The sequence below is a fragment of the Lactuca virosa genome, chromosome 7 (genome assembly GCF_052849685.1).
Source record: "Lactuca virosa cultivar CGN04683 chromosome 7, Lactuca_virosa_CGN04683_v6, whole genome shotgun sequence".
Classification (NCBI taxonomy): domain Eukaryota; kingdom Viridiplantae; phylum Streptophyta; class Magnoliopsida; order Asterales; family Asteraceae; genus Lactuca; species Lactuca virosa.
In genome coordinates this window covers 236587530-236613520 of record NC_136432.1, presented here as the reverse complement: position 1 = coordinate 236613520, position 25991 = coordinate 236587530, and the positions used below count along the sequence as shown (strand labels likewise).

Here is a 25991-nt window from a genome sequence, read left to right as displayed (position 1 = left end):
GAATCAGATCAATTAAAAGCAAAAAGAGCTAAATCATATAGGTGGTTACACAATTATGATATAGCCATATTTCCCAACTTATTCAATTCATTCACTATGAATCAAAATGTTTGCGTGTCAAAACAAATGCAGAATAAACCTCACTACAAACACTAGTCTCCACTCATACACGAAGTGTTTAAAAATTATGACTCAACACTAGAAACCCTAACAAGCTAATACAAAATGATAGAACATGAGAGAGTGTCTATGACTTGTGTGTGTGTGTGTGTGAAAATGAGTTGTATTTGGAACCACAAATCCTCGTCTTCAACATATACCTGAGTCACAAACCAACCCACAAATCCAAAAGACTTGCCTGTTACTAAACTGTAACTTTAGACAAAACGAACCGCCGTCCAAGAATTTCAATTATATACACTCTCACCCCCTTCCGTTGATTTTATTACAAAGTAGGTCTATCACAAACTTACATATAAGACCCTACAAAAGAGAAGATATACAAAACAAGGACAATACCAAATATACAAGATAAATGTTAAGTTTGCAACATTTAAACCTCACATATTTTAAAATTTTCCCGCAAAATTAACATTCATTTTTTATGAAAAAACATCTATTAAACCCGTTCTTTCCGAAAGAAAGTCATGTTGAGACGAAATTAATGACTTAGTTAAAGTATTTGCATTTTGATGAGTTGAATCAATTTTAACTATTTTAAAAATTCCATATGTAACATTTTCTCTAACAAAATGAAGATTAACTTCAAAATGTTTTAGTTTATTCATGGAAGACGGAATTTAAAGCAAGTTTGATAGCGAAATCATTATCATAGAAAATGTTAACAGGAATTCACTATTTTTTCCTTAATCATGTAAAATTTTGAACATCCTAACAATTTCAAGGGTATAGATCCAATCACCCTATATTTTGATTTTGTTGAAGAGCTAGACATGGTTGACGGTTTTTTACTCTTCCATGAAACAAGTGAATTTCTAATATAAACCATATATCTAGTAAAAAATCTTCTGGTAGTTAAGCATTTATCCAAATCAGCATCCACAAATCCCCTTAAAACAACATTATCATATATTGTTATAGAAATACCCTTACCTAGAGAATTCTTCAGATATTTTAGAAGTTTGAAATCAATATTTAAATGTGACTTTCTGGGCTTATGAATATATTGACTTCAAATCTGAACATCTTAGGATATGTCGGTTTTAGTGATTGTAAGATATATTAATTTTCCAACAAGTCTTTCAAATCAGTTATATTAACAAGTAAATCATCTTCCTTATCTACACCATCATATTTAACAACAAATATTGCTTCTAAAGGGGGTTTAATAAGCTTGCAACTAAGCACTCCAAAATCATGTAAGAGTTCAAGATAGTATTTACGATGATTAAGACATACAACCTCTATCTATATCAATAGCTTCGATTCCAAGAAAATATTTTAACATTACAATATCTTTTATTAAAAATCGAGTTTTAAGGAACTCTTTTACTTTTTCTAGTTTAACTTTATTACTACATATTAATATTATATCATCGACATAAACAAAAAGAACAACAACAGACACACTTTGAGTTCTAATAAACAATGAATAATCATTAACGCTTTTTTGAAAACCAAAACTAAAAAGAGAAGAACAAAGTTTTCCGTTCCATTTTCTAGGAGCTTGTATCGACCAATATAGGAATTTAATAAGCTTGTGTATCCTAGTATCACCGTTTATGTGATATCCTTGAGGAAGAGTGATAAAAACATCATTAGGAAGATCACCATAAAGGAAATCATTATTAATATCGAGTTGATACAGAGACCAATAATTATTAATAGCCAAAGAAATAACAATTCCAATAGTGACAATCTTAGAAACATGAGAAAAAGTCTCCTCATAATCTATTTTATCTCTTTGATTATAACCTTTGGCAACCAAACGAGCCTATATCTCTCTACTTCATCATTAGGTTTGTATTTAATTTTGTAAACCCATTTACATCCTATTGGTTTTCTATTTTTTAGAAGTTCTGTTATGTCCCAATTATGATTTCGATAGAGGACCTCCATCTCATCATTCATGGCTTTTACCTAATTAGGATCAGATGATGTTTCATCATTGTTTTTTGCTTCGTCATTGTTTTCTGGTTCAATTATATTAATTAGGTTAGACATGAAACATTTATTTTCATTACTTAGAAGAGAGTAATTAACAGTTTTCTCAATACCACATCTATGTTTCCCTTAAAGAACATAGTTAATAAATTTAATTGTCATACAAGTTTCACGTCTAGATCTAGAGGACCCTACGAGTGATCATAAGAAGGAAGAGAGTTAGGTTGAATATTTTCCTCATATTGATGTGACATTTTGGTATTAGGCATAATATGGTATGTGAGATTATTATTCATGAAATCATTTATGTTTAGTTTGCTCGATCTCAATAGAATTTAGTTGATCACTTGACGAAGGGGTTAGCTAGAGACTAGGTAAGAAAGTCAACTATATAGATGAGTTTAAAGCCCACTTGATATCTCGATGGGTAAGATATCCAATTCCATTCTAATACAATGTTAGAAGTTGAATTTAATGTGGAAAGCTTGCTTATAGAGATTTGAGCACATTTATGTTACTACATCTGAATGTATGTGCTTATAACCTGTAAAGTTAAGATATGTTGAATTAAGTTCTTAATAGTCCGTTTGAAAAAGTGCATTAACAGATACATGATATACAAGAACTACCTATGTGTGAACTTTTTCCGATTCAGAAAGTTTGAGTTAGACTTTTATGCACTCATGAATGGATAGGAAACATGGTTGTAATAGTGTTAAGTATGAAACATTAGAGTTTTTGTAAAAGTTATGTGTATAATATCTTTAGTTACTCCAATGAGTTGAAGGGTTCAATCCATAGTACACACTAATTCTCAAGTATTTGAAATTTGTATTATACTAATATGAAAATTCAATCTTCATGACACTTTCATTTATGCACGAGTTTGGTTTTGCTTTTAGTTAATTAATGATTACACTAAAATTGGGATGAATGTTGGTACTTTTAGTGTTATCAATATATTTTAGCGTAGTTATTATTGATATTGAGATAGGCTAAGCTCTTCTTACTCGTCGATACTTGAGGCGTGTGATGCACTCTCAGAGTGATAAATGTGAACTCAAGAATATGGGGGTCCAAGGGGTAGACCCTTAACTGTTTTGTCTAATAACTACCATTCAAATTGTCATTTTGGCGCCAAGTTAAATGGTAACAAACTTATAACCGCCATCTTCCTTGTATAAAAGTAAGATGGATGTTCGATGGAAATGTTGCAAGATTGATATACCCGAAAATCGATTACTTTTCATTTTCTCTATCTCGAAGAAGAACACATAACAAACAAGGAATTATGTGTTTGTAAATCGGATTGATCTTGTAATCTAATTCAATCTCTTGAGTTATCCCATGAATCTTTATTCGTGTAACCCCATGAATAAGGGTCAAATTACAAATTTCAGAAAGTGATTTTCGAAAACACAATTCAAGTTATTATTCTTCTATATCCTTAAATTGTAACACAAAATACTTGTATATGAAAATTTTAATATGAGTATCCTAGATTCCGATATGAAATTATCCAAATATTCAAATATCTAAAATTTATGTCCAGTTTTTTGGATTCGGATTCAAGTACTAGAATTGTTAATTTTTGGATATCTGGATCTAAAATATTACGAATACATTATTATGATTAATATAATTCAACTTTAGGATAACCCTGTACACTATACGTCGGTTTACCCTTTACTTAGTTGTTTTATGACTTAAGTTACTTTTGACGAGGTATGTTTTTCGATTTTAGATTTTCTGCCTTCATAATTCAATTTCACTTCATCCTCCAAGCTTCTATTTTCCATTTAATGATTCTGATATTACATTTTCAATTATATAATTTTTTTAATGTTTTGGTGTATTACATAAAATTGTGATGTTAAAATATTATGTTTAGACAATCTTAGTAGGTTTGAGACATAAGAACTATAGAAGGATGTTAGCATCCATGTTAACTTTTGGCAAGGGAAATGTTATGAAATTCAAAACTCCCTGAAAAATCAAGGTATACAAAATAAGGGTGGTCAAACATCATATATGGGTTTTCGTACATCTAAAATTTTATATACAGATTTAGATACCAAATCAGATATATGAAGATCAACCTTCTCATTGTTGCTATAATGTTTATAAATTTCAAGTTTTAAATAAAACCTACTCTTAATTAACATAAAAAATATGTTAATCCAAAATTTTGTTAATGATTTGATGATGAAACTTACTAATAAATTGTTTGTATGTATATATTGGTTATAAAAGTCGAATAAAATATGTGTCGATACTAAATTCTATGATATACGATATTTCGGCATTGTATGATTATCCTGAGTATCTAGGAACTAGTTTAGCTTAGCCTTGCAAATAGCACTATATCAGTACTTGCTAGTCAAATATAATCATATAGTATTAAATTGAAGATAGAAGACGCAAGTAGACCAAATAGAAGAAGTTCAACAAATAGTTTATGTTTGGAGATTTTAAACAAACCTAGTTCCAAAATTAAAGTTTGAAGACTTTATCGGGTAATTTCCAGGCAATGTGGTGCATATAATATCAAGTTATCTAAAAGAATCGTAGATATTAATATAAGTGGGCTGTGGGTAAAACCCAAGAAATAATAACATAGGAAATCAAGAGATATTTCAAATGAATAGAACTTTGTAAGAAATTATACAAAACATTAGCATGAACTAGGAATTAAATTTTCTAGAGAGATGAAGAGAAACCAATTTATAAACAACTTAGATGTCCAAAGGAAGATCCCCCAGCAGACTCACTTCCATGGATTCTAAGATCTATGAGATTCTTAAAAAACCTACCAATTTCCTAAAGAAGCTTAGAAGAAGTAAGAACATTGAAAGCAATGTTGAGTTTTACAAATGAGAAATGTGAAAGACAATCTTGTTAGGGGGACAATACCTTGTAACATGCCACAAATACGGTCTATATCTACAACATCACATGTTAAATGGACCCAACTGATATTATTCCACACTTCAACTATGTTTTGGCTTGTTCCCGTCATAATTAAATGATAACCATAGTCACATCTCATCATCAATGCATTAAATGTTTTGTACAAACTGAAAAATCAAAATCTAGAGAATTTACCTAAACTTTGCCTGGTGTTACTCGAAAACAAAGAAGTGACACCTAATAAATGAAAAAAATAGAAAAATAGAAAAATGACTATCTTTATCATTTTATTATTGATTATCCCACCAAACATATTACTCCATGGGTTACTCCTTTTATTATTATTGGAGATGCGACTATATTTACCATTTACTTATGTTGTATTGGAATAAGCATTTAGATTGTTGTGAATGTGATAGTATCCGTTACGTCCATTTCACAGGTGATGTTATAGAAATAGACCTTAGTTGTGGCATGCTACGAGGTGTAATCCACCCTTTTTCACCTTCCTCATCTGTAAAAACTTAACACTTCTTTTAGTAATCTTATTGTTTTTTAACTTCCACGAAAAATTAGTAAGCTTTCTAATAGTCTCACACATTTTAACATCTTTGCCTATGAGTTATCAGGGGAACTTCTTTCGGATATCTAACTTGTTTCTAAATTTGTTTCTCTTGATCACTCTAGAAATTTTTACTTTCTTATTTACACATATATTTTATATAATCTCTTGCAAAATTCTACATATGTAAGAGATCTCTTAATTTCCTAAGTTATTATAGGGTGGGTTATATAAAAATCACACTTATATTGATATCTCTTATTCTCTAAGAATATGACATTTGGTTGCTACCAATTGCAATAGAGATTCCTAATAACATTTTGAAAGTTCAATACCGGAACTAGGGGTGTTCAAAAAATATTTGTATATGAAAATCGAATATGAGAATCCAAGAATCCGATCCGTAATTATCCAAAATTTGAATATATGAAATTTACATTCCAATTTTTTCAAATTTGGATTCAGGTACTAGAGTTGTCAGTTTTAGAATATTTCCGATATTCAAGATATAACATATTACATATACACTATTAAGTATTATATCTTTAATATATGTTAATTAACATTAGGACAATCCTTTACACTATATGTCCATTTACACTTTAGTTTAGGGTTTTATCACCTGAGTTACTTTTGACAAGGGTTTTATCACCTGAGTTACTTTTGACAAAGTAAGTTTCTCAACAGGGCCGGCTCAGAGATTTTAAGGGCCCCGTGCTAAGAAGAAAAATGAGGCCCTAAATATAATTTTTTAATATATAAGATAAACAAACTTAAGACGGTGAATTGTAGTTACGGAAAACTTAAAAGTAAACAAACTAATTAAAAAGGAACATATGGAATTTTATAAAAAGTTCAAGGGTTAATTGTGTAACTTTTGAAAACTTATTTGTTAAAGGAAGGGTTGATTATGAATTATATAGTATAAAATAAGGGCCAAAACTGTAAATTGAATTAAAAACGTCAAAATGATGTGGACATAAATCGAACACGTACGCTTGATTGAAAAGAAGAGGATGCGGATGTGCTTATGCGAATTGAGCTACACAGGATTTATGCAAAAACTTGAATAAAGTAATATATATTTAATTATTAAATATATAAATTAATTAAAACTCCGGCCTTATTTTTTTCGGGGCCCTGTGCGGCTGCACCTCTTGCCCCCCCCTTAAAACCGGGCCTGTTTCTCAATTTCAGATTTCAGCCATCATAGTTCGATTTCACTTCATCCTCCAAGTTTCTATTTAATTTTAATGCTTACGATATTACATTTATATTGTTTTTTTTTCTTTTTGTTTCTGTTTGTGTCTATATTAGCAGATAACTTGTGATGTTAAAATCTTATACTTGCACTATATTGATGTGTGAGAGACCTCAGAACTCTAGAGGGATGTTAGTGCCCGTCAACTTTGGTCAAAAGACGATAGCCTATATGGTTTGGATATAAAAATAAATTAGAATGTCTTGACCATTTAAAAGTTTATATTAATTTATTTGAGTTGGGTTCTAAATAGTATGTGGAGTAAAACTAGACAACTCAAACTTATTAATATTAAAGGTCTATATTTCTTTTAAACATCTCGACATTTGAAAACTGAAATGTTATCCAATCAAATTGTCATTTGATTTGTACGAATAAGATTTTAATTTAGTTTGTATTATTTAGATTCAAATTTTGTAAACTAAAATTAATTTGAATTACTATATCGGAATGAATCGAAGCCATGCATTATAACTTGTTCCTTACTTTTGTTTTTACTTTGACATAACACAGCCATAATCCACATAATACAATTAAAACTCAACGTATTTGAGTCTAGGGGCATTAAAAGGTAAACACATATCAAAACTAGATATCAAATGAAATATCATCTCTAATGTGAAGCTTAAAGGATTGAAAGTGGTCAAAGCATGAAGCAAAATGCAAAATGCTTATTTTCCAGGGATAGTTTAATAATTTGGATTTAGTTTTCGAAAGTTATGAGTGTCGTAATTGATATAAGAAATTCAGATTTAAAGATCTATATACTAACATATGAAATCGTCAAAGGATTACTGGGAGATAAATTTGTGAGTGCTACAAACTATTCTGTATTTCCGGACATCTGTCTATTAAGTAGCTTCATTTATCTATTAAATAGATAATTTTAAGTAAATCTACTAACAATTATAAGAGAGATAAATCCTATAGATTATTGCACTTAATCCTTAGATGAAAACCATGAAAGGGTTCTTCAGATTGATGTTTTTTTTTTCTGTGGATTTGCATCCAAGTTGGTGCAAAATCAAACAAAGATCAGAATCAAGGAGAATTCTAAACTTAAAAAGAGCATTCCATTCACATAGATATAGAAATAAATAACTAATTAAGAAAGAGGAAAAGAGCTCTCGAAAGGAGGAAGTATGAACAGAAACTTACATCAAGCACTTCCTCGTTGTTTAGCAGGGAAATCACTTGATAATGGTGGAATTAGCTTTCAAGAAAGAGGTTGTGGGGTTCATTCAGGCATTAACATGAACAGATTCAACCATAGTCTCGCAAGATAACAGAGGTTAATGTTAGGTGGGGTTACAGCAAGGAAGAAACCTGATTAACAAGCAAAAGAATTAATGATAATCGAACCTTTTTAGTTGAACACTGAATGAATGGAGCCAAATCAAGCCCTCTTTGTTAGACCACGCCTCCTCTTCTTCTCCAATCTCCAGTTTCTCTCCATTTTTTTCTTACTACTAAATAAAAACAGTTCCACAAAACATTCTATTTTCAGAAATATGAACAAAAAATTTACTGAATTAGAATTCAATCAAAATAAAAACAGTTCCACTTAGTAAGAAATTACCTCAATACTATGCTGAGAAATTCAGAAAGATCACTTCTTTGCCTCTGGATAATCAGACATTAAGACCTATAATCAGCAATTCAGAAAATAATTTGTAGAAATCATCGCTCATTAAAATCAGAAAAAAAATAAATAAATAAATTCAACTCAGTTAGAAACTACCTTAATACTATGCTGAGAAATCAGAAAATTGTTTCTTTACCTCTGGATAATCAAAAATTAAGAAAACAAAAGAAGAAAAGTTAGTAATCAGAAAACGCATACATCAGATTAAAATAAATAAATAAATAAATAATAAATAAATAAATTATAAAAGCCCCAATATCATAATCAGATTATCAGAATATCATAATTCATAAGAGTGAAAACTATTGTCTATTTACCTCTGGATAGTGGAGAAATTGGAGACGAAAATCAGATTCCAATTCTGATTTGGGAGAAATCACGAAATCGGTTGAACTGTTGAAGCTTTTAGGCTTTTAGTTGCAACTTTCGTTTTCTGAATATCAAAATATGGAGAAGAAGTGAATCAAAAGATGCAGCCTTGCAGGTTTTAGTTGCAGCTCGAGGATCACATCAAAACCAGTGAATTGATAATGATTGAAGCTCGAGAATCAGATCAAAATCGGTGAGAGAGAGCGACAGTCGACAGAAGTGGAGATTTCAGAAGGAGAATAGAAAAATTAGGAAAATTATTGAATCGATAATGGTTTCTTGGTGTCTAATTAATCGTTAGTTTCCCAACTCCAAAGCAACCCCTCGATTTCAGTTTTGAATATACAAGAATAGCGTATAGAAGATGAATGATTTATATAAGCCTATAGCGGTATGGTATTATGGGGATACTTGTTGTTGAGTTGATGTAAGAGGAAGTTTCTACGAAGCTCACTGGAAACTCAAAACCAATTCTTCTCCATTCATCTTCCAAAGCTTGTCTGTTCATTTCAGGTAAACTTTTGTAAATGGTATCAAACGTGGTTTGATGCTTCGAGCCGTTTACATTTAAGAAGTTTTAAATATTTCTTTTTTCACCCATCTATTTATATAAAGATTTATAATGAGTCCTTTTGTTCTTTTTTTTACACAACGGAATTTTCATTTACTTAATACGTTCTTTATTAATATAAGCAGCGAAGGACATATTCTTTTAACAAACCATATAAGGAAACCTCATGTTAATATTTTTCAAATGCTACTCCCTCCGTCTCAATATTATTGTCCATAGACAAAAAACACTCATATTAAGAAAAACATTAATTACTACTAACTTTATTTAATAAAATGACAGTTTTATCCTTACTTTGCATTTAATGTTCCATTAAATGCTTAGTTGGTTAAGTAATAATAAGTGGGTATTTTGGTAAAAATGTTATTTATTTTTTGAAGTGGACTATTATTTTGGAACAAACCAAAAAGTGTTTTTAAAAGTGTTTTTATCGTATTATATAGTTTAATATAAGTAAGTAACTAAGAAGATATTAGTTTTAAATATTTCAACAATGATTTAATAGTGTTTTTAAAAAAGGTAGTAACTAATTTGAAAAGCAAGATGGAATACTTTTTGGATAAAGAGTTCAAAGCATTTTCGAAAAAATGATAGAATCAAGCTTGAAGTATAAGAAAACAACATTATTAGCTAATCACCACATAAGCTTGAACTTTGAAGGCTAAGGGAGCACAAATTCCATATAAGTAGGGGAATGAGGAAAACTAGAGTATAAGGTACCATATGTTCAGAGTAAATGGAACTAAAGGTTGAAGGAATCAATTATTACCGGCTAATATGATATGGTATCAAAGGAAATATATACCATGAATAAAAATAGGGTTAATGTCATAAAAACCCTCAAGTTTACAGAGTTTTGTCGGTTTTGCCCAAAGTTGAAATTTATGTCCGTTTTTACCCAAACATTTTCGAAAAAATGTTCAATTTTACCCTTTTACCGGTGATAACAGGTTTTCCAGGTTACCATTATATTAAATTCGCAAAAAAACCCTTAAGTTTACCATTTTTTGCGTTTTTACCCTTAAGTTTATAATTTTTTTTACACTTTTATCGTAAGTATATTTTTTCATAATATACATATTTATGCAGAAAAATCGTATTTATATACGAAAAAATATTTAATTAAATATTGTATTTATATTTTTTTTAATGTTATATATATATATATATATATATATATATATATATATATATATATATATATATATATATATTTGTTTGTGTGTGTTTGTGTTTTTGCATGGTTATACCATTTAAAAAGATAAATAATATTTTTAGAATTATGAATATGTGTTTTATAGATATAGTTTTTAAAAGTATAAATACATATTTTTACATTTTATATATTAATATGTATCTATACTTCTAAAAATATATTTATACTTTAAAAAAACATATATCAAAATACATATTTACACTTCTAAAAATATATGTATATACTTATATAAACATGTTTATGAATGAACAAGTTTTTTTATTGATATGTATATTTTTAAATACATAAAAATAAATATTTGTAGTTCTAAAAACATATTAATTTGTTTTTTTTACATCTTAAATGGTTTATCCAAGAAAAAAAATCCACACACACACACACACACATATATATATATATATATATATATATATATATATATATAAAGAATTAACATTAAAAAATATAAATACAATATTTAATTAAATTTTTTTCGTTTATAAATATGATTTTTCTGGTTAAATACGTATAATATGAAAAAAAAAATACATAGGGTAAAAGTGTTAAAAATTTATAAACTTAAGGGTAAAAACGTAAAAAAACTATAAACTTAAGGGTTTTTTTACGAAGTTAATATAATGGTAACCTGTTATCACCGGTAAAGGGTAAAACCGAACATTTTTTGGAAAATGTTAGTGTAAAAACGGACATAAAATTCAACTTTGGGCAAAACCGACAAAACCCTCAAAACTTGATGGTTTTTATGACATTAGCCCTAAAAAATATAAGTTAGTAAATTTATAGTTTTTTGAGTAAATTACACGTTCCTATGGATTGGATTCATATGTCTTTACAACTGTACACATATGAAAATAAAGGATTCATATGTCTTTACAACTATACACATACGAAATTAAATACGTGAGAAAATAAAGAATGAAATATCTATTTTTTCATGAATTTAAATGGAATTAGATATTTAAAATTGTAAATTTTCAGCCAAAGCAAGGTTCTAGGCGAGTTGTTAGGCAAGGTGTGCATACGACATTGTGGTCAATGCTAGGTTGTAGGCTAGATTGGCACCTAGCGATGAACCGTCACTAGTACACAAGATGTTTAATAAAGCGGTTTATTTTATTTCTTGATGCGGTTATCCAACCGCTTCAAAAATATAGCATCATAAAATAGTGTTGTTTTTTGAGGCGGTTCTACAACCGCCTTAGAAAATGTCCAAAACCGCCTCATAAAAATAGCTTCATAGAATAGACTTATTTTTTGATGCTGTCCAAAACCGTCTTATAAAATATAGCTTCATAAAATAGACTTATTTTTTATGCTGTTATTGAACAGCCTTAGAAAATAAACCGCCTTTTAAAATACAATATGAATGGAAACATAAAATATCATCGATCATTTTATGATACTGTTAGTCAACAACATTAGAAAATGTAGAACCGCCTTATAGATAAGAAATGCGCCAAAAAAAACGCTCTATTAAATAGTACAATTCGGTTGCCATCAATGGCAGCAAAAAAAATAATACCAATAAACAAAAAGGTATTACAAAATACTGCACCATTACACAAAAAACAATTAATTTATAGTTTAAGTTTTAGTTATAATAAAACACAAAACATCCTGATGAATTCTTACGGAGTTTTTCTCCGACTATCATTCACCATTTCAATCAAATGCGGTATCATTTCTAAGACCATATCTTCAATTTATCAGACAAAGCAAACATCTTCTTTTTCCAAAACTGCAACAAACAAACAAATTATATAAATATGTATACAACTATATAGAAAAATTGATATTTTAAATATATATTAAACACTTACTTTATTTTGAAAATCATGTTAAATGGTCTCAACAAACTCACAAACTCTCGCATGTGTTTAATCACTATATATCCACATTCCCATCTACATTTTTGTTTGTAGCACTACATTTCATTCACAATTAAATATTTCAAATCACTTGAAATAAATTGATAAAAAACAACAGAAAACATATCTTTACCATTTCCCACTTATCAAATCGTCTCAGGAAAATTGTACTTATCAAAGAAGCAAAAAGGTATTCGTCTAATTTCTTTTGATCATTTTTTGAAGAATCCAGAATATAAGCAGATTTGCTATTCGGACATAGGATAAAAAGAACCCAATGGTCACTACAAAAATAAAATATATAGAACAAGTAAGCATATATGTATAGTGTGTATATGTATGCGTATGTATTATGGAAAGAAAAAAAATACCCCTGTAAATATGGAGCAAGAAAATATTTTTGCCTTCATGATACGAAAATACTTCTACAATATGTTCGGCGACAACCACCATCCTTATTTGCGTATCTAATCTTGCAATGCGTAACGGATCAAAAAAAGCACATTCAGAATTGGGAGACCTAGAAAAACAACTATATATACTACACAATGTTAGTAAAATTAATTATATCAAATGTTATTATACCATATTAAAAATGTAATAACTTACATCGCAAACCAATGTATAATGCTATAATCAAGCCAACCCCTTAAAAATAGTTGTAACACCTCGCTATATAGGATGGGAAGTCGAACTTTGTCGCGATACATCCCTCTAGGTGAAAAAATATAAGTGCCATGTGCATTCTTAAAAAAGTCTGCTACTTGAAAAGCAATAGCTTGAATTTTAGGACTTTTTTGTTGTACTTTGCTCAAGGGTATATAGAGATCAGGATCTACAAATGTAAATGGTTCGGGTTCGGGTTCGGGTTCGGGATTGCATTCGCGTTCTAGCCCGGGCCCGGCTCCGAGTGCATTTAAATCAATTTGTGGTGGATTCATAGATAATATCCAAAAACAAACATAAAGCATTAGTACTACATATGATTGTATACAAACATTAAACATCTAAAAACAAACGTAAAACAAGTTTTTTTAAGACTAACCATATCAACTAAACCACCTTGAAAAGGTTCATTAGCATCCATTTGATGATGATAAGGAAAGTGGTTTTCCTCAAACTAAAATAACAAACAAATTGTTATAATATTAACAAATAAAACTAAATTAACAACATTTTATAAGAGTGAACCGGTCGACTACGACTACCTGTGGACGATAAAATGAAGTTGTGGTGTCATCAACGTGTATCTGTGGAGAGGAGCGACTCGAGCCCATTCTCGTACCAATATTTGACTTGCTCGGTGTTTTGTTCGCAAACTAAATAGATTGTAATATTTAAATAAAACTATATTAAAATATATTTTTGTATTTAAATAAAAATATACCTTTAATGCATATCTCGGCCACTGAACGATGGTATGAAGCAGATGTTTAACAAATTCAACTTCATCCGTTCGTGTTACGACATGTACAGACAAGTTCTCATATATTTCTATGATCTCATCAACTTGAACTTTAACACAACCTTCATTTACTGGTTTTGAATGTATAACCGTTTCTAAGGTTGACCATGCCATACCAGAAGCTACTTTCAACTCAGTATCAACAACTTTTAATAGGAAATCACATGCTGTCATAACCTGTAAATCATACAAAAAAAAACTATAAATCTAATATAAGTTTATATAAAAACTATAGATATATTACCTCAATAGGTGGATATTCTACCAATCGTACACCAGACACACCATTAGATTCACGAAATGTTGGGCTCGTGTCGACCCGTGGTATCGAGTTTCGACTTTTTTTCACATTCTTAAACAATCCACCCGAAACCTTAGTAGGCCCAATGATATTGGATATTGTCCATGATTGCGCCCCGTGCTCGGCCCCAAAAGTCTAACTAACGGGTCTTCCTCATTTTGATAATAACTCTCATCGGCTATCATATTTTTCTCTTCTCGTTCCTATATAAAAAAAAATACTTGGTAACATTTATTTACTAAAAATAATCAAAGTCTCATTATTTAAAAAACATAATTGTTACCAAAATTTTCAAATCTTCAATTGTCTTTTGTGGAAGATCATACATCTTGGGTTCTTTGTCTTTTATTGCGAAAGACATTAAATACAACTTAGACCGTTCATTTTTTATAGGTTCTAGAAACTCATATTTTGTTACAAGTTGAGGCCATATAATAAGTGCTTTTTTTTTCAAGACCCGGCCATCCACCTCGTCCTACGCGGTTTTGGGATTTCTTTTTAGCACTATTTTCTTTAGTTTTTGCATTTTTGCCTACACACATATCAACAAAATGTTATTAATTATTTGTAAACATACTAATAATATTATCAATAATAATAATAAATAAACAATTAAAACATACCAAAAACTTAGGGGTAGTTTTTTGTGCAACCAATCTATCCCATACATCACCAGGTATAAATGTATATATAGCACATGCATTTAATTCTTTATTTACAAAATTTGAAACTAGCCTCGATTTAAAATTTGATGCAAGTTTCACAACTCTCCTCTTCATATAATCTTTCATGTAATCAGACTCGATATTCCACTGCTTCTACAATTTCAAACCTAAAAATGTTAAACATAATAACTAACTAACAAGTTATTCATATTTGTAATAAATTAAAATATAATACATTGGCTTCCAACCATAAATCTTTAAAATATTTATCTTTAACTTTACCCGGATCTTCATCTATTGGAAACCTTTGTTGAACATTCATGCCAAACCAAGACATAAATTTGGTTGACATGCCACCATTTGGGATATTATTCTCATTGAACTTAACATTATACTCTTCAGGACAATAATTTTTCTTTAATGCAGCAATACCGCGTTGACTTTTTTTCTTTTTATTGGTCGTACCTCATCCATTTTTATAACCTAACAACATTATACAAATTAAAAATAATTTTATCCATGATAAACACTAGAACATGATAAACACTAGAGCAACAAAAACCATATTCCAATACAGTATTCCAATACAGTAGTATATTACAAGAAAACAAAAACATAATCCAACATAAAAGTTATATATCCAATGAAATTGGTAGACCCCATATATGCGGGCCAAACATTACATTTATTAAACAGAATCCAACATCAGATAGTCTCTTCTCGATACTTGCAACTCGTGAAAATGCATCAAATCGTTCTGATCTCGATACTTCCGTCAAACTCAATAGTTTTCTTCCTAAAACGGTGACCCTTCAGAAGGAATCTTCGATGTCCCATGTATACAGTTTTTTTTTTTTTTTTTTTTGCAATTTCTTAACCATATCGAGCTTGGTTGATCTTCACAAACTGGACAAGCTTTCTTACCCTTTGTTTCGTATCCTGACAAGTTACCGTATGCTGGAAAATCACTTATAGTACAAAAAATCATGGCCCGCAATTAAAAGTGTTGTTTCTTATAAGCATCATATACATCTACACCCGAACTCCAAAGAGTTTTTAAGTCATCAATCAAAGGAGACAAATACACATCAATATCGTTACCAGGTTGTCTCGGCCCCTGAATCAACAACGGCATCATAATGTATTTCCTTTTCATGCATAACCACGGTGGAAGATTGTAAATGCATAAAAGAACCGGCCACGTACTATGACGACTGCTTATGTTCCCAAAAGGATTGATCCCGTCTGAACTAAGCCCAAACCGTATGTTTCTCATCTCTTTTCCAAATTCAGGATACTTCTTATCAATGTTTCTCCACTGAGGTGAATCTGCAACATGTCTTAGTTTTCTGTCAGTTTCACGTTCTTCCGAATGCCAACAAAGTAACTTTGCTTCTTTTTCGTTTGAAAATAACCTTTTCAGTCTCGGTATAATAGGGATATACCACAACATTTTAGCCGGTGGTCCATTTTTTATCACATCATCGTCAACTTCATCCAAATCTTTTTTCCGTTTACACCTTGATGCACCGCAAAAAACACAATTATGTTTATTCTCGAACTCCTTTCTATACAACATACAATTATTTAGACATGCATGTATTCTTTCAACTTCCAATCCCATCGGACACATTAGCTTTTTTGCTTGGTATGTAGGAATGGGTAATTCATTGTCTTCCGGAAGAATGTCATGCAAAAGCACTATAGACTTGTGAAACTTTTATCACTCCATCCGTTTTTCGACTTTAAGTTCATCAACCTCAATACAACATCAAGTTTCATAAAATTGCAACCGCTATATAATGGTGTTTCTGCTTCTTTAAATAGGCCATGTAATTTTTCTTGTTCAACATCACCCATATTTTTTTTCGAATGGAAAAATGAAATAAAAGCTAGCGAAAAACTAGCTAAACCAACACAAAACAATTAGTTCAAGACAGGGTTTTTCAACCAATCAGTCCAATTTATGCTAGCCTTACGATTCCTAGCACTATACCAATTAAAAGAGAAAGAAACAACGGAATCAAACAAAACTTCTTTTTTCATCTTCTTTTTCCCAAACAGGATATCATTTCGAAACGTCCACAACACCCAAATCAAAGTAGAGCAAACTGAATCCATAATCAACCTTTTAAACCTCACCGTCGTCAACCCATCGACCCACTGCAACTGCTCTTCAACACGTGAAAACGAAGGAATATGTAGGTCCACCCACTTTGCCACCTTAAGCCAAAGATGAAAAGCCACTGTACAACTAAAAAACAAATGATTCACGCTTTCCCGTGCCTGTTGACACACCGGACACAACACCGAAGTAATGTCTAGCCCCCTTCTATCCAAATTATCTCTCGTAGGAAGTCTATTTAGCACCACTCTCCATATAAAAATATTAATTTTATTGGGAGCCACGTATTCCATCTAGTCTCCACACCAACTAAAGGGAGAATAAGCCGATCTAAAAGCAGTCGAGTCTCTTTCACCAAATACGTATCTTCATCTCCAATAGCCCACCGCCAAGATTCCCTACTAGTTGAAAGGTGCACCGACTGCAACAACGTCATCAGTTGAAGAAGCTGATCAGCCAAAACCCCATCATCAAACATCCGAACCCAATGAAACCTCCAATCATGCCCGTCCCAATAGTCACTAACCAACGCATTAACATTACTAACTACAGCACATAAACGAGGAAATCTAACTCTAAGCATAATGTCACCACACCAAACATCATTCTAGAAGCTAATACTTTGGCCATTCCCCACCCTCCTACATATAGAGTCGAACGGAATTAAGCCTCTATAATGCATATCCCAAACCGTATTAACAATCCCCAGCCAAACTCCTTTCTTTGGTTTGGACCGAGAGGCCATGCCAAACCCTCCATCACTCCCGTAACAGCTTTTAATGAGGTCCACCCAAAGAAGATTAGAGCTATTCAAAAACCGCCAACGCCATTTATAAAGCAAGGAGTAGTTAAACGACTCCAAACTACCAATGGAAAGGCCACCATTTTTTTTATCATTTAACACCATCTCCCATTTAACCCAATGTAAGAATCTTTGACGATCATCAGCTCCCCAAAAGAATCTAGCTCTACTTCTTTCCAACTCCTTACAAAACGAATTAGGCATCCGAAACATGGAAAGAAAATAAATTCCCAAGCTGCCCAACACTGATCTAACCAAAGTCAATCTGCCTCCAATAGATAACATCTTTGATTTCCAACCCGAAAGATTTTTATGGAACCTGGTAAAAATTGAGTCCCACGCCAACTTCCTATGCATAAGCTGACCAACAGGAAGCCCAAGATAAACAAAAGGAATCGAGTCTGCACCACACCCTGTACATGCAGCTAATTGCGCAATAGCCTCCTGCTCAACACCAACCCCATACAATTTTGACTTATGAAGATTAATCTGAAGCCCAGACGCCATATAGAAAACCCTAAGAATTCGAATTAAATTCTTGATATTCTCAGCATCCCATTCTCCAAGAAAGATTGCATCATCCGCATAAAACAAGTGCGAGATATGCAAGTTCTGTTCTCCAATAGTAGCACCTTTAAAAATCAAATTGTAAGTAGCATCTTCCATACACACATGCAAACCTTCCATAATCAATATAAACAAAAACGGAGATAACGGATCTCCTTGACGAAGACCATGTTGCAGTTGAAACTCTGTCGGATTACCATTCAGAAGGACCGAAGACCTAGCAGACTGCAGGCAACCCCTAATCCACATGCGTCATTTCTCACCAAATCCCATTACCTCCATAATCTTATCTAAATACTCCCATGAGATTGAGTCATAAGCTTTTTCAAAGTCTACTTTAAATAACAACATTTTCTTTTTTTTTCAACTTGGACCATCTAACGATTTCATTAACCATAAGAGACCCGTCTAAAATCTGCCTTCCTTTTATAAAGGCAGACTGGACTGGATTGACTAAATAGTCTACCACCTTATCCAATCTATTAGCCAATAACTTCGCAACAATCTTATACTGTAACCCGATTAGACTAATCGGCCTATAATCTTTGATCTCGGTTGGATTTTGAACTTTAGGAATTAACGTAATAAAAGAAGAGTTACACCCTGGCGAAATGATACCGGTATCAAAAAACTCCCTCATGAATTCATACACATCCTTCTCAAACATACTCCAAATTATTTCAGGAACCGGAACGTAAACCCGTCGGGCCCCGGAGCCCTATCACTCCCACACGACCACACCGCCTCCCTGACTTCATCATCCGAAAAATAAGCTTGTAAGGACTCCACATGTTCTTCATTTAGTTTTCGAAACCGAGAGCTAGGGGTACCCATCCTAACCACCTTAGAATGCTTGAATTTATTTTTGTAAAACTTTAAAAATGCCTCCTTAACTAAACTTGGATTAGTCACCCAAGTACCATCTTGAGAGATTCCTTTAATGGCCATCTGTTTTCTTTTTCTTTTTAACATGCCATGAAAGAAATTTGAATTCTCATATCCTTCTACTGCCCATTTAACCTTAGCCTTTTGAGCATAGTCCATACTCTCCGCCTTGTAAATATCCGAAACCTATTGAAGAATATTCTTCCTCTCGACCATGTCATCAGCCGAAACAGTCCCACGATCAATCAACTTATCAATATCAAGCAAGCGATTAATAAACTCTTTTCTTTGCTCCCCTTTCAACTTACGCATATCAGCTTGCCATTCCTTAAGCTTAGATTTAACAAGTTTGAGCTTATTCTTCAGGTTAAGACACTTATTCAAAGTACAGTCTGGAACAAAATCTTTAACTGCTTGAGAAACTACATCAGAAAAACCATCCATTTGAAGCCACGAATTAAAAAGCTTAAACGAAATTGGACCATAATTATTATGATCTTCCTTCAAAAGTAACGGGCAATGGTCTGACCACCTCCTATCCAAAGCAATACACGAGATATCTGGAATAGCATCTAACAAACTCTCAGAAATAAGGAATCTATCCAACCGACTTAGTTTCACACCAGCCTTGTCCATCCGGGTAAATTTCCTTCCCTCCATAGGAATGTCAAAAAGATATGCCTCATAAATGAAATTATTAAAATCGGCAAGCCTGCAAGACAGAGAACAAAGACCCACGTCTCTCATTAGAAGATCTAACCACATTGAAATCACCAAAGACTATAAAATCACCATTTACACTGGACATATACGAGATCACATATTGCCATAGATCCCTTTTCTTTCCAGCATCTTGAGGAGCATACACATTGAACATAGTACATTTAATATTTTTTCTAATCCAGCAGCCTTCAACAATCACCACATTTTCATGACAATGTATCCTCTCCTTCTTAAACACCGAAGTATCCCACACCGACAAAATACCACCTGAGCATCCCCTAGCCGTACTACAAGCCAAATCAAAAGCCGAATTACCCCAAAGAGACCTTATTTTAAAAAGGTCTATCCGAGTCAAACGCGTTTCTTGAAGACCAATAAAATTCACCATATTACTATTGCAAATCTCTTTAACGCATCTACGTTTTTAGACGTATTTAGGCCACAAACATTAAGGGATAGACAATTCATAAAGACTGAAGCACTCCCATACCGACTAGACGATTTTTCAAATCCGCCTTAACATTCTCCACGTCATAACCTAGGATTTTTCCTAGCTCAATAAACCTACTCACTTCTTCACACGAGTTAGCCCCCACCGATGGGATAGCTTTCTTCAAAATCTTTACTGATCCTGTACTCCATGACTTCCTAAGATTATCCTCTGAATATTGAAAAGGCCCACGAGTTTCTTTGAAAACTTTACCCCCGAAACCTGGTGGCTTCGAGATACTAGCATTACTCCTTTGATCCTCCGACTGCACATTCTCCATTTTATTAAACTCAACTTTCGAAGCTGAACCATGACCAATACCCATCGATTGCACAGGAACATTGTGAGGCCTATTATTATTCCCTATTTCATCATTACCAGCATCATTAATTTTCTCCACTTCCTGTATAAAATCAGGTTCACTATTCACTTTATTAACATTAACATCCTCATGGTTCTGATCATGCTCCTCATTTTTTTTATCTGAATTGAAGCCAAAAGACTCACATTCTCCTTCGTCAAACGATCCAACAGAATTATTGTCTTCCTCTACAAAACTCCCATCTTGTGCCACATCAGGTTCCCACGGTGCCACTTCTTTCACATATACCTAGTAATCTGTACCTTCAATAGTTACCCATAACTATTCTTGAATACTTGCCATAATCCCAGTCAACACACATACTTTTCCAGTTGACATGCAATTATTCTCATCATCATCTGAAAACAGTACTGATCCCCATACCGAAGCAATCTTCTTGAAAACACATGGATTCCATGCACACATAGGCAACCCAAGATTTTCCAACCAAACAACTCTTTGCGAGATAACGAAATCTTTAGTTATACCACGAAACTTACAAAAAATATTCTGGATACCAGCATTAGATGAAAAATTCTTACAGGCTTTAGCAGACTCAAATGACACCACTACCCACAACCCACCGACATACCTGATTTTGATATCATAAAATCCTTCCTCGGAGCATAAGTTAATTAGATTCGGAATCGAAGCAGCTTCCCTTACTTCAGCAAGCACTATAGACTGAACCTCGGTCATACCAGTTAATTCTCTACCCCCAATTATGACCTTCCGACCCATACTAGTATCTTTATGAGTACTAGTCCCTTCCCCCACAACAACCTTGGCATAAGATTTCTTTTTTTGCCCATCTCCATCTTTCAATTCACCCGTCTTCTTTTTCTGGTATTGTTTCCCATAACCTGTATCGGATTTGCTTTGATTTTGTCTAGTGAACTTAGAAATCGAGGCAAAAACATGATAGTTTCCAAACCATAACTCACACAATCTCCTCTCCAATTCCTGATTGTGTTTAACCTTAGTGAAACGTACAAAGCCAAACCGTCTCCCCATTCTAGAACGCTTCTGGGCAATATACACATCTACTACATTCCCAAGTTTCTCACATGCATGCCATAATTCCTTTGGTTGCAGGTCAGGAGGGAGGTTAGTAACATAGAATGAGATAGCAATTTTACTTATTGACTCTGCATTTGATTGTTGGCCTCCGCCTCTACCATTCATTCGATCTCTCTCACTATTTGAGAAGAACCCTGCTCTTCTATCGTTCCTTCTTCCTACATTCCTCCATTGTTCCTCACGTTGTCTGGACATACTGTCAAAGCTTCATTCATAGCTGCTCAGATAACCATATAAAACCCCGTATAAAACCCCATCCCCCCACCCCAGCAGACTCCCCACGTCGAACCAAATTAGAATCGACTTGAAAATCCACCGGAAATCAGAAGTCAACGCCGAAAAACTTCAAACGCCGTCTTTAGGGTTTACGGTTAACATCACCCATATTAGCCTCCATGTCATCAAACATTTCATTGAAATTGTCATTGGGGTCATTTGAATGGTGATCATCATCAACAACATATGAATCTTTGTTGTATGTACTATTATTAATATGTAAATTGCTCGAGGATGTGCTACAATCAAGTAGTGTTTCTCCATGTCTTGACCAACAAGTGTAATAAGGCACAAAACCATTTTGCAACAAATGATACTCTATTTCTTCGGTACAATTAAACGTTTTAAAGTTTTTACAAACGTTACAAGGACAACAAATCGATCCACTTTCTTTTTCTAAGCGATTTTCTTCGGCAACCCTAATAAAAGTTTGAACACCCTCTATATAAAATTGAGAAAAACGTGAAGTGTTGTACATCCAATAATCACGATTCATCTGAAAATTAAAATAAACATTCAAAGAAGGTAAATATATTGATTTTAAACAAACAAGTTATGTAAATTTTCACATGTTCACAATCTACACAAATCAATTTAAAAAATATCAATAAACAATCATTTAATAAATAAATACTTAGAACAAAATTAAAAGTACAATAAAATTAAAATTACCTTCGGTGAAGATAGCAAAACAATTAATGAGGGTATTTTGAATTTTTACGCATTTATGTTTATGTTTCATAAATGCTGCAGAGAATCTCCATGTTCCAAAAGTTCGAAGTATGTTAGTGTTTATAGAAACCCTAAAAGACGGATATAGCTAGTTTTCATTTGATGCGTTTTTCAAAATATAGCATCAAAAGATAAAGATTTAATGATGCTATTTTATTAAAAAGAGCATCAAAAAATCCTTATTTAATGATGCTTTTACATGAAGTAGCACTAAAAAATCATAGCGTTTTCATTTGATGCGTTTTTCAAAATATAGCATCAAAAGATAAAGATTTAATAATGCTCTTTTATAAAAAGAGCATCAAAAAATCCTTATTTAATGATGCTCTTTTATAAAAAGAGCATAAAAAAATCCTTATTTAATGATGCTTTTACATGAAGTAGCATTAAAAATTTTTTTTTTTTGATCCGCCTTAACAAAAGCTTCTGGAAATTTATCTGGTGCTTTTTTAAAGCGGTTCGACCGTCCGTTGGTATTAATTTGGGTTTTCTCTACGAAATTTATCTGGTGTTTTTTAAAGCGGTTCGACCGTCCGTTGGTATTAATTTGGGTTTTCTCTACGAATCCCACCTTCTCATCACCTCTCTTTGATTTGTTTGACTTGTGCGACTAGAGGAAAGAGGCGGAAATGATTGCAATCGATTGCGTGTTTTGATCGACTGGAATAGAACGACCGATATAGAGAGTGAAGGAAGATAGTATTTTGAAGGTGGGTTTTCGTCTGGGTCACAACAATCGCGATTTCTAGGTCACAACAGTCGCCGTTTGGGTGTGGAAATAATTGGTCTTTCGGACAAAAAATCTGACCCCTCCTCCTTCTCTCTTCTGTTATCGTTGACTTTACCATGTTACTGATTTAGAATTTTGTTAGTTGTGCAGATATTAGAAGGACAAGAAAATCAACAGCGTTGCTGCCACCAGTCTCGTGTGGCCTGTGTGCAATGGAGGTCGAGTCTTTAAATTTTTCGGTGACGACTTTCTGCAAAGAAGAAACGATTTTTGTAGGCTTCAAAGAATACGAATTACCTGTCCATCTTCACCAAGTATTTGCGATTTCGGGGTTAGTACGACTGATTTCTGTTTTCCCTTCTATTCATATTAAGTTTATTGATCGGATATGGCTATTGAACCCTAACCCTCATTCTTTCAGTCGATTTTCTTTTGCTTCTTTTGATTTAAATCAATATGGCTTAAAATTTGTTATTTGACTTTTTTGTAGGCTTCAAAGAATACGGATTGCCGCTTCACTACCTCTTTCTTACCCAATAACAAAATCCGGTGTTTGAAATCTGACCATATCGTTCTGAGCTTCGATTAGCTGCTGATGGAACGTCGTCTCCAGAGCTTGCTACAAAAGACCTGACGGACCCGACAGTGGAGCTTGTGTCCGACGTGTCTGTAACAACGGTGGCGAGGCTACCATAACTCCTGTCGTATACCTTGTCAGTACCTTCCTCTCATAACTTTCTATAAATTCACTATTTTTCTTTTCTTAAAACCTAATTACACTCTATTTCCACTTTTTCCAGTTAATTTGAAGATATTGAACATGTTGAATTTGGATTTTGTTTTGGCAGGATTTGAAAAAAGAAGGTTTGAGAGAGAAAGCAGATCACGTAAGCCTCCTCATGCCTTCCCCCTCTTCTGTATTGTTATTTTTAACCTATCTTGATATAAATAAAGACATTTTTTGAATTATAGGCCATCTATGTTGTAGAGAAACGATAATTGGAATGTCCAAACAGGAACTGATACATTGTTCAAAGAATTTGTTATTACTTGTAATTGTATTTCGTTATGCACACCAGGTGTTGGATAAAATGCCCGACTCAAGTTTTTTTTTTTAAAGAGGAGGGGATTAGGAGAGCGAATGTGTTGTAAGATGCTCCCAAATATGCAAGTACGATTGCTTTTTCCTCTGTTCCTCTTCTTTGTATCTGTTTCGATTTCAGTGAACTGTATTATCTGAGATAATCATTGAATTGTTGTTTAATTTCTCTTTTAAAAAGGTAAGGTTAGGTAGATGTAGCCAGAGTCCCCCTATGTTGTTGTGTGGTGAGGGGAACAAAAAAATAGGACATGGCGGTGGTGGTGAACACTGGAGAGAATTGTAAGGTCTCCATGTCAGTTCAAGATTCCTACAGGTATGTTTCTGGTGAAGCTTTATTGATGTCTATGATTCTCCATTTACTCACTAAAAAGAAAGATGAAGGAGGTGTCTATTAACTTTGATATCTTTGATTTTTTTTCCAGGCATAAAATAGCCCCCTTAATGGTGGGATGCAGGAGAGAGGGTATAGAATTTCAGAATACCCACTTTTTGACCTGAAACAAAATGGCATCTTCTCCGTTTCTGTTGTAACACCACTTTTTGACCTGATCCATGTTATTCCACGAATATGTAAAACAATAATAATAATAATAATAACGACAAACAATTATTTATAGGGGTGTGTATGGGGCAGTTTGGTTCGGTTATTGGTCAAAACCGAACTATAACCATTACAATTGGTTAATGTATTTCAATAACCATTGGGTAACGGTTAATATTGGTTTTGGTTAATGGTTATGGTTAATGGTTAATATCGGTTAACCAAAATGGTCCAAGATGACATTAAAATAAAAATACTTCTCTATAAAAATTGAAAATACAAGGTCTATCGTTATAAAAAGTGAATGATTGCGTATATATAATTATATTGATAAAATCAATACTTATCCTATCTAACTCTAAATAACAACCCTTTAAATTTTCAATTCTCAATATAATTACATATTATATATGTAATATTATATTATATTAAAAACAGTATTAATATTATTGGTTCGGTTCGGTTTATAATGGTTCGGTTTTTGATGAAAACCATAACTAAACCATATGTATTCGGTTAATCAAAATTAGAAACCGAACCATATCTTTTAGTAATGGTTCGGTTAAAATGGTTCGGTTATATCGGTTAATTTGGTTATGATTCGGTTTTTCGGTTAATAT

At 32.5% G+C, this 25991-nt stretch overlaps 1 protein-coding gene and 2 long non-coding RNA genes across 6 annotated transcripts; 1 reads left to right on the top strand and 2 right to left on the bottom strand.

Annotated features, from left to right (window-relative positions):
• Positions 1–67: 67 nt before the first annotated feature.
• Positions 68–9400, bottom strand: LOC145124399 (uncharacterized). The gene is made up of 5 exons (XR_013715612.1): positions 8820–9400; positions 8599–8640; positions 8437–8502; positions 8016–8326; positions 68–1752 (listed from the first exon to the last, which is right to left on the bottom strand). It is a non-coding gene; the product is annotated as an uncharacterized LOC145124399 (long non-coding RNA).
• A 10122-nt stretch (positions 9401–19522) lies between these two features.
• On the bottom strand, positions 19523–20447 carry LOC145127651 (uncharacterized). Its single transcript, XM_079062804.1, has 2 exons — positions 20149–20447; positions 19523–20048 (listed from the first exon to the last, which is right to left on the bottom strand). The coding sequence occupies exons 1-2, from the start codon at positions 20445–20447 to the stop codon at positions 19523–19525; spliced, it is 825 nt and encodes a 274-aa protein (XP_078918930.1).
• A 3055-nt stretch (positions 20448–23502) lies between these two features.
• On the top strand, positions 23503–25444 carry LOC145123513 (uncharacterized). Of its 4 annotated transcripts, none has more exons than XR_013715170.1 (7): positions 23507–23768; positions 23879–24059; positions 24219–24441; positions 24577–24615; positions 24808–24899; positions 25009–25143; positions 25253–25444. It is a non-coding gene; the product is annotated as an uncharacterized LOC145123513 (long non-coding RNA). The 4 variants fall into 4 exon arrangements; XR_013715169.1 differs by having other exon boundaries at positions 23508–23708; XR_013715171.1 differs by having other exon boundaries at positions 23503–24059; positions 24701–24899.
• The last annotated feature ends 547 nt before the right edge of the window (positions 25445–25991 follow it).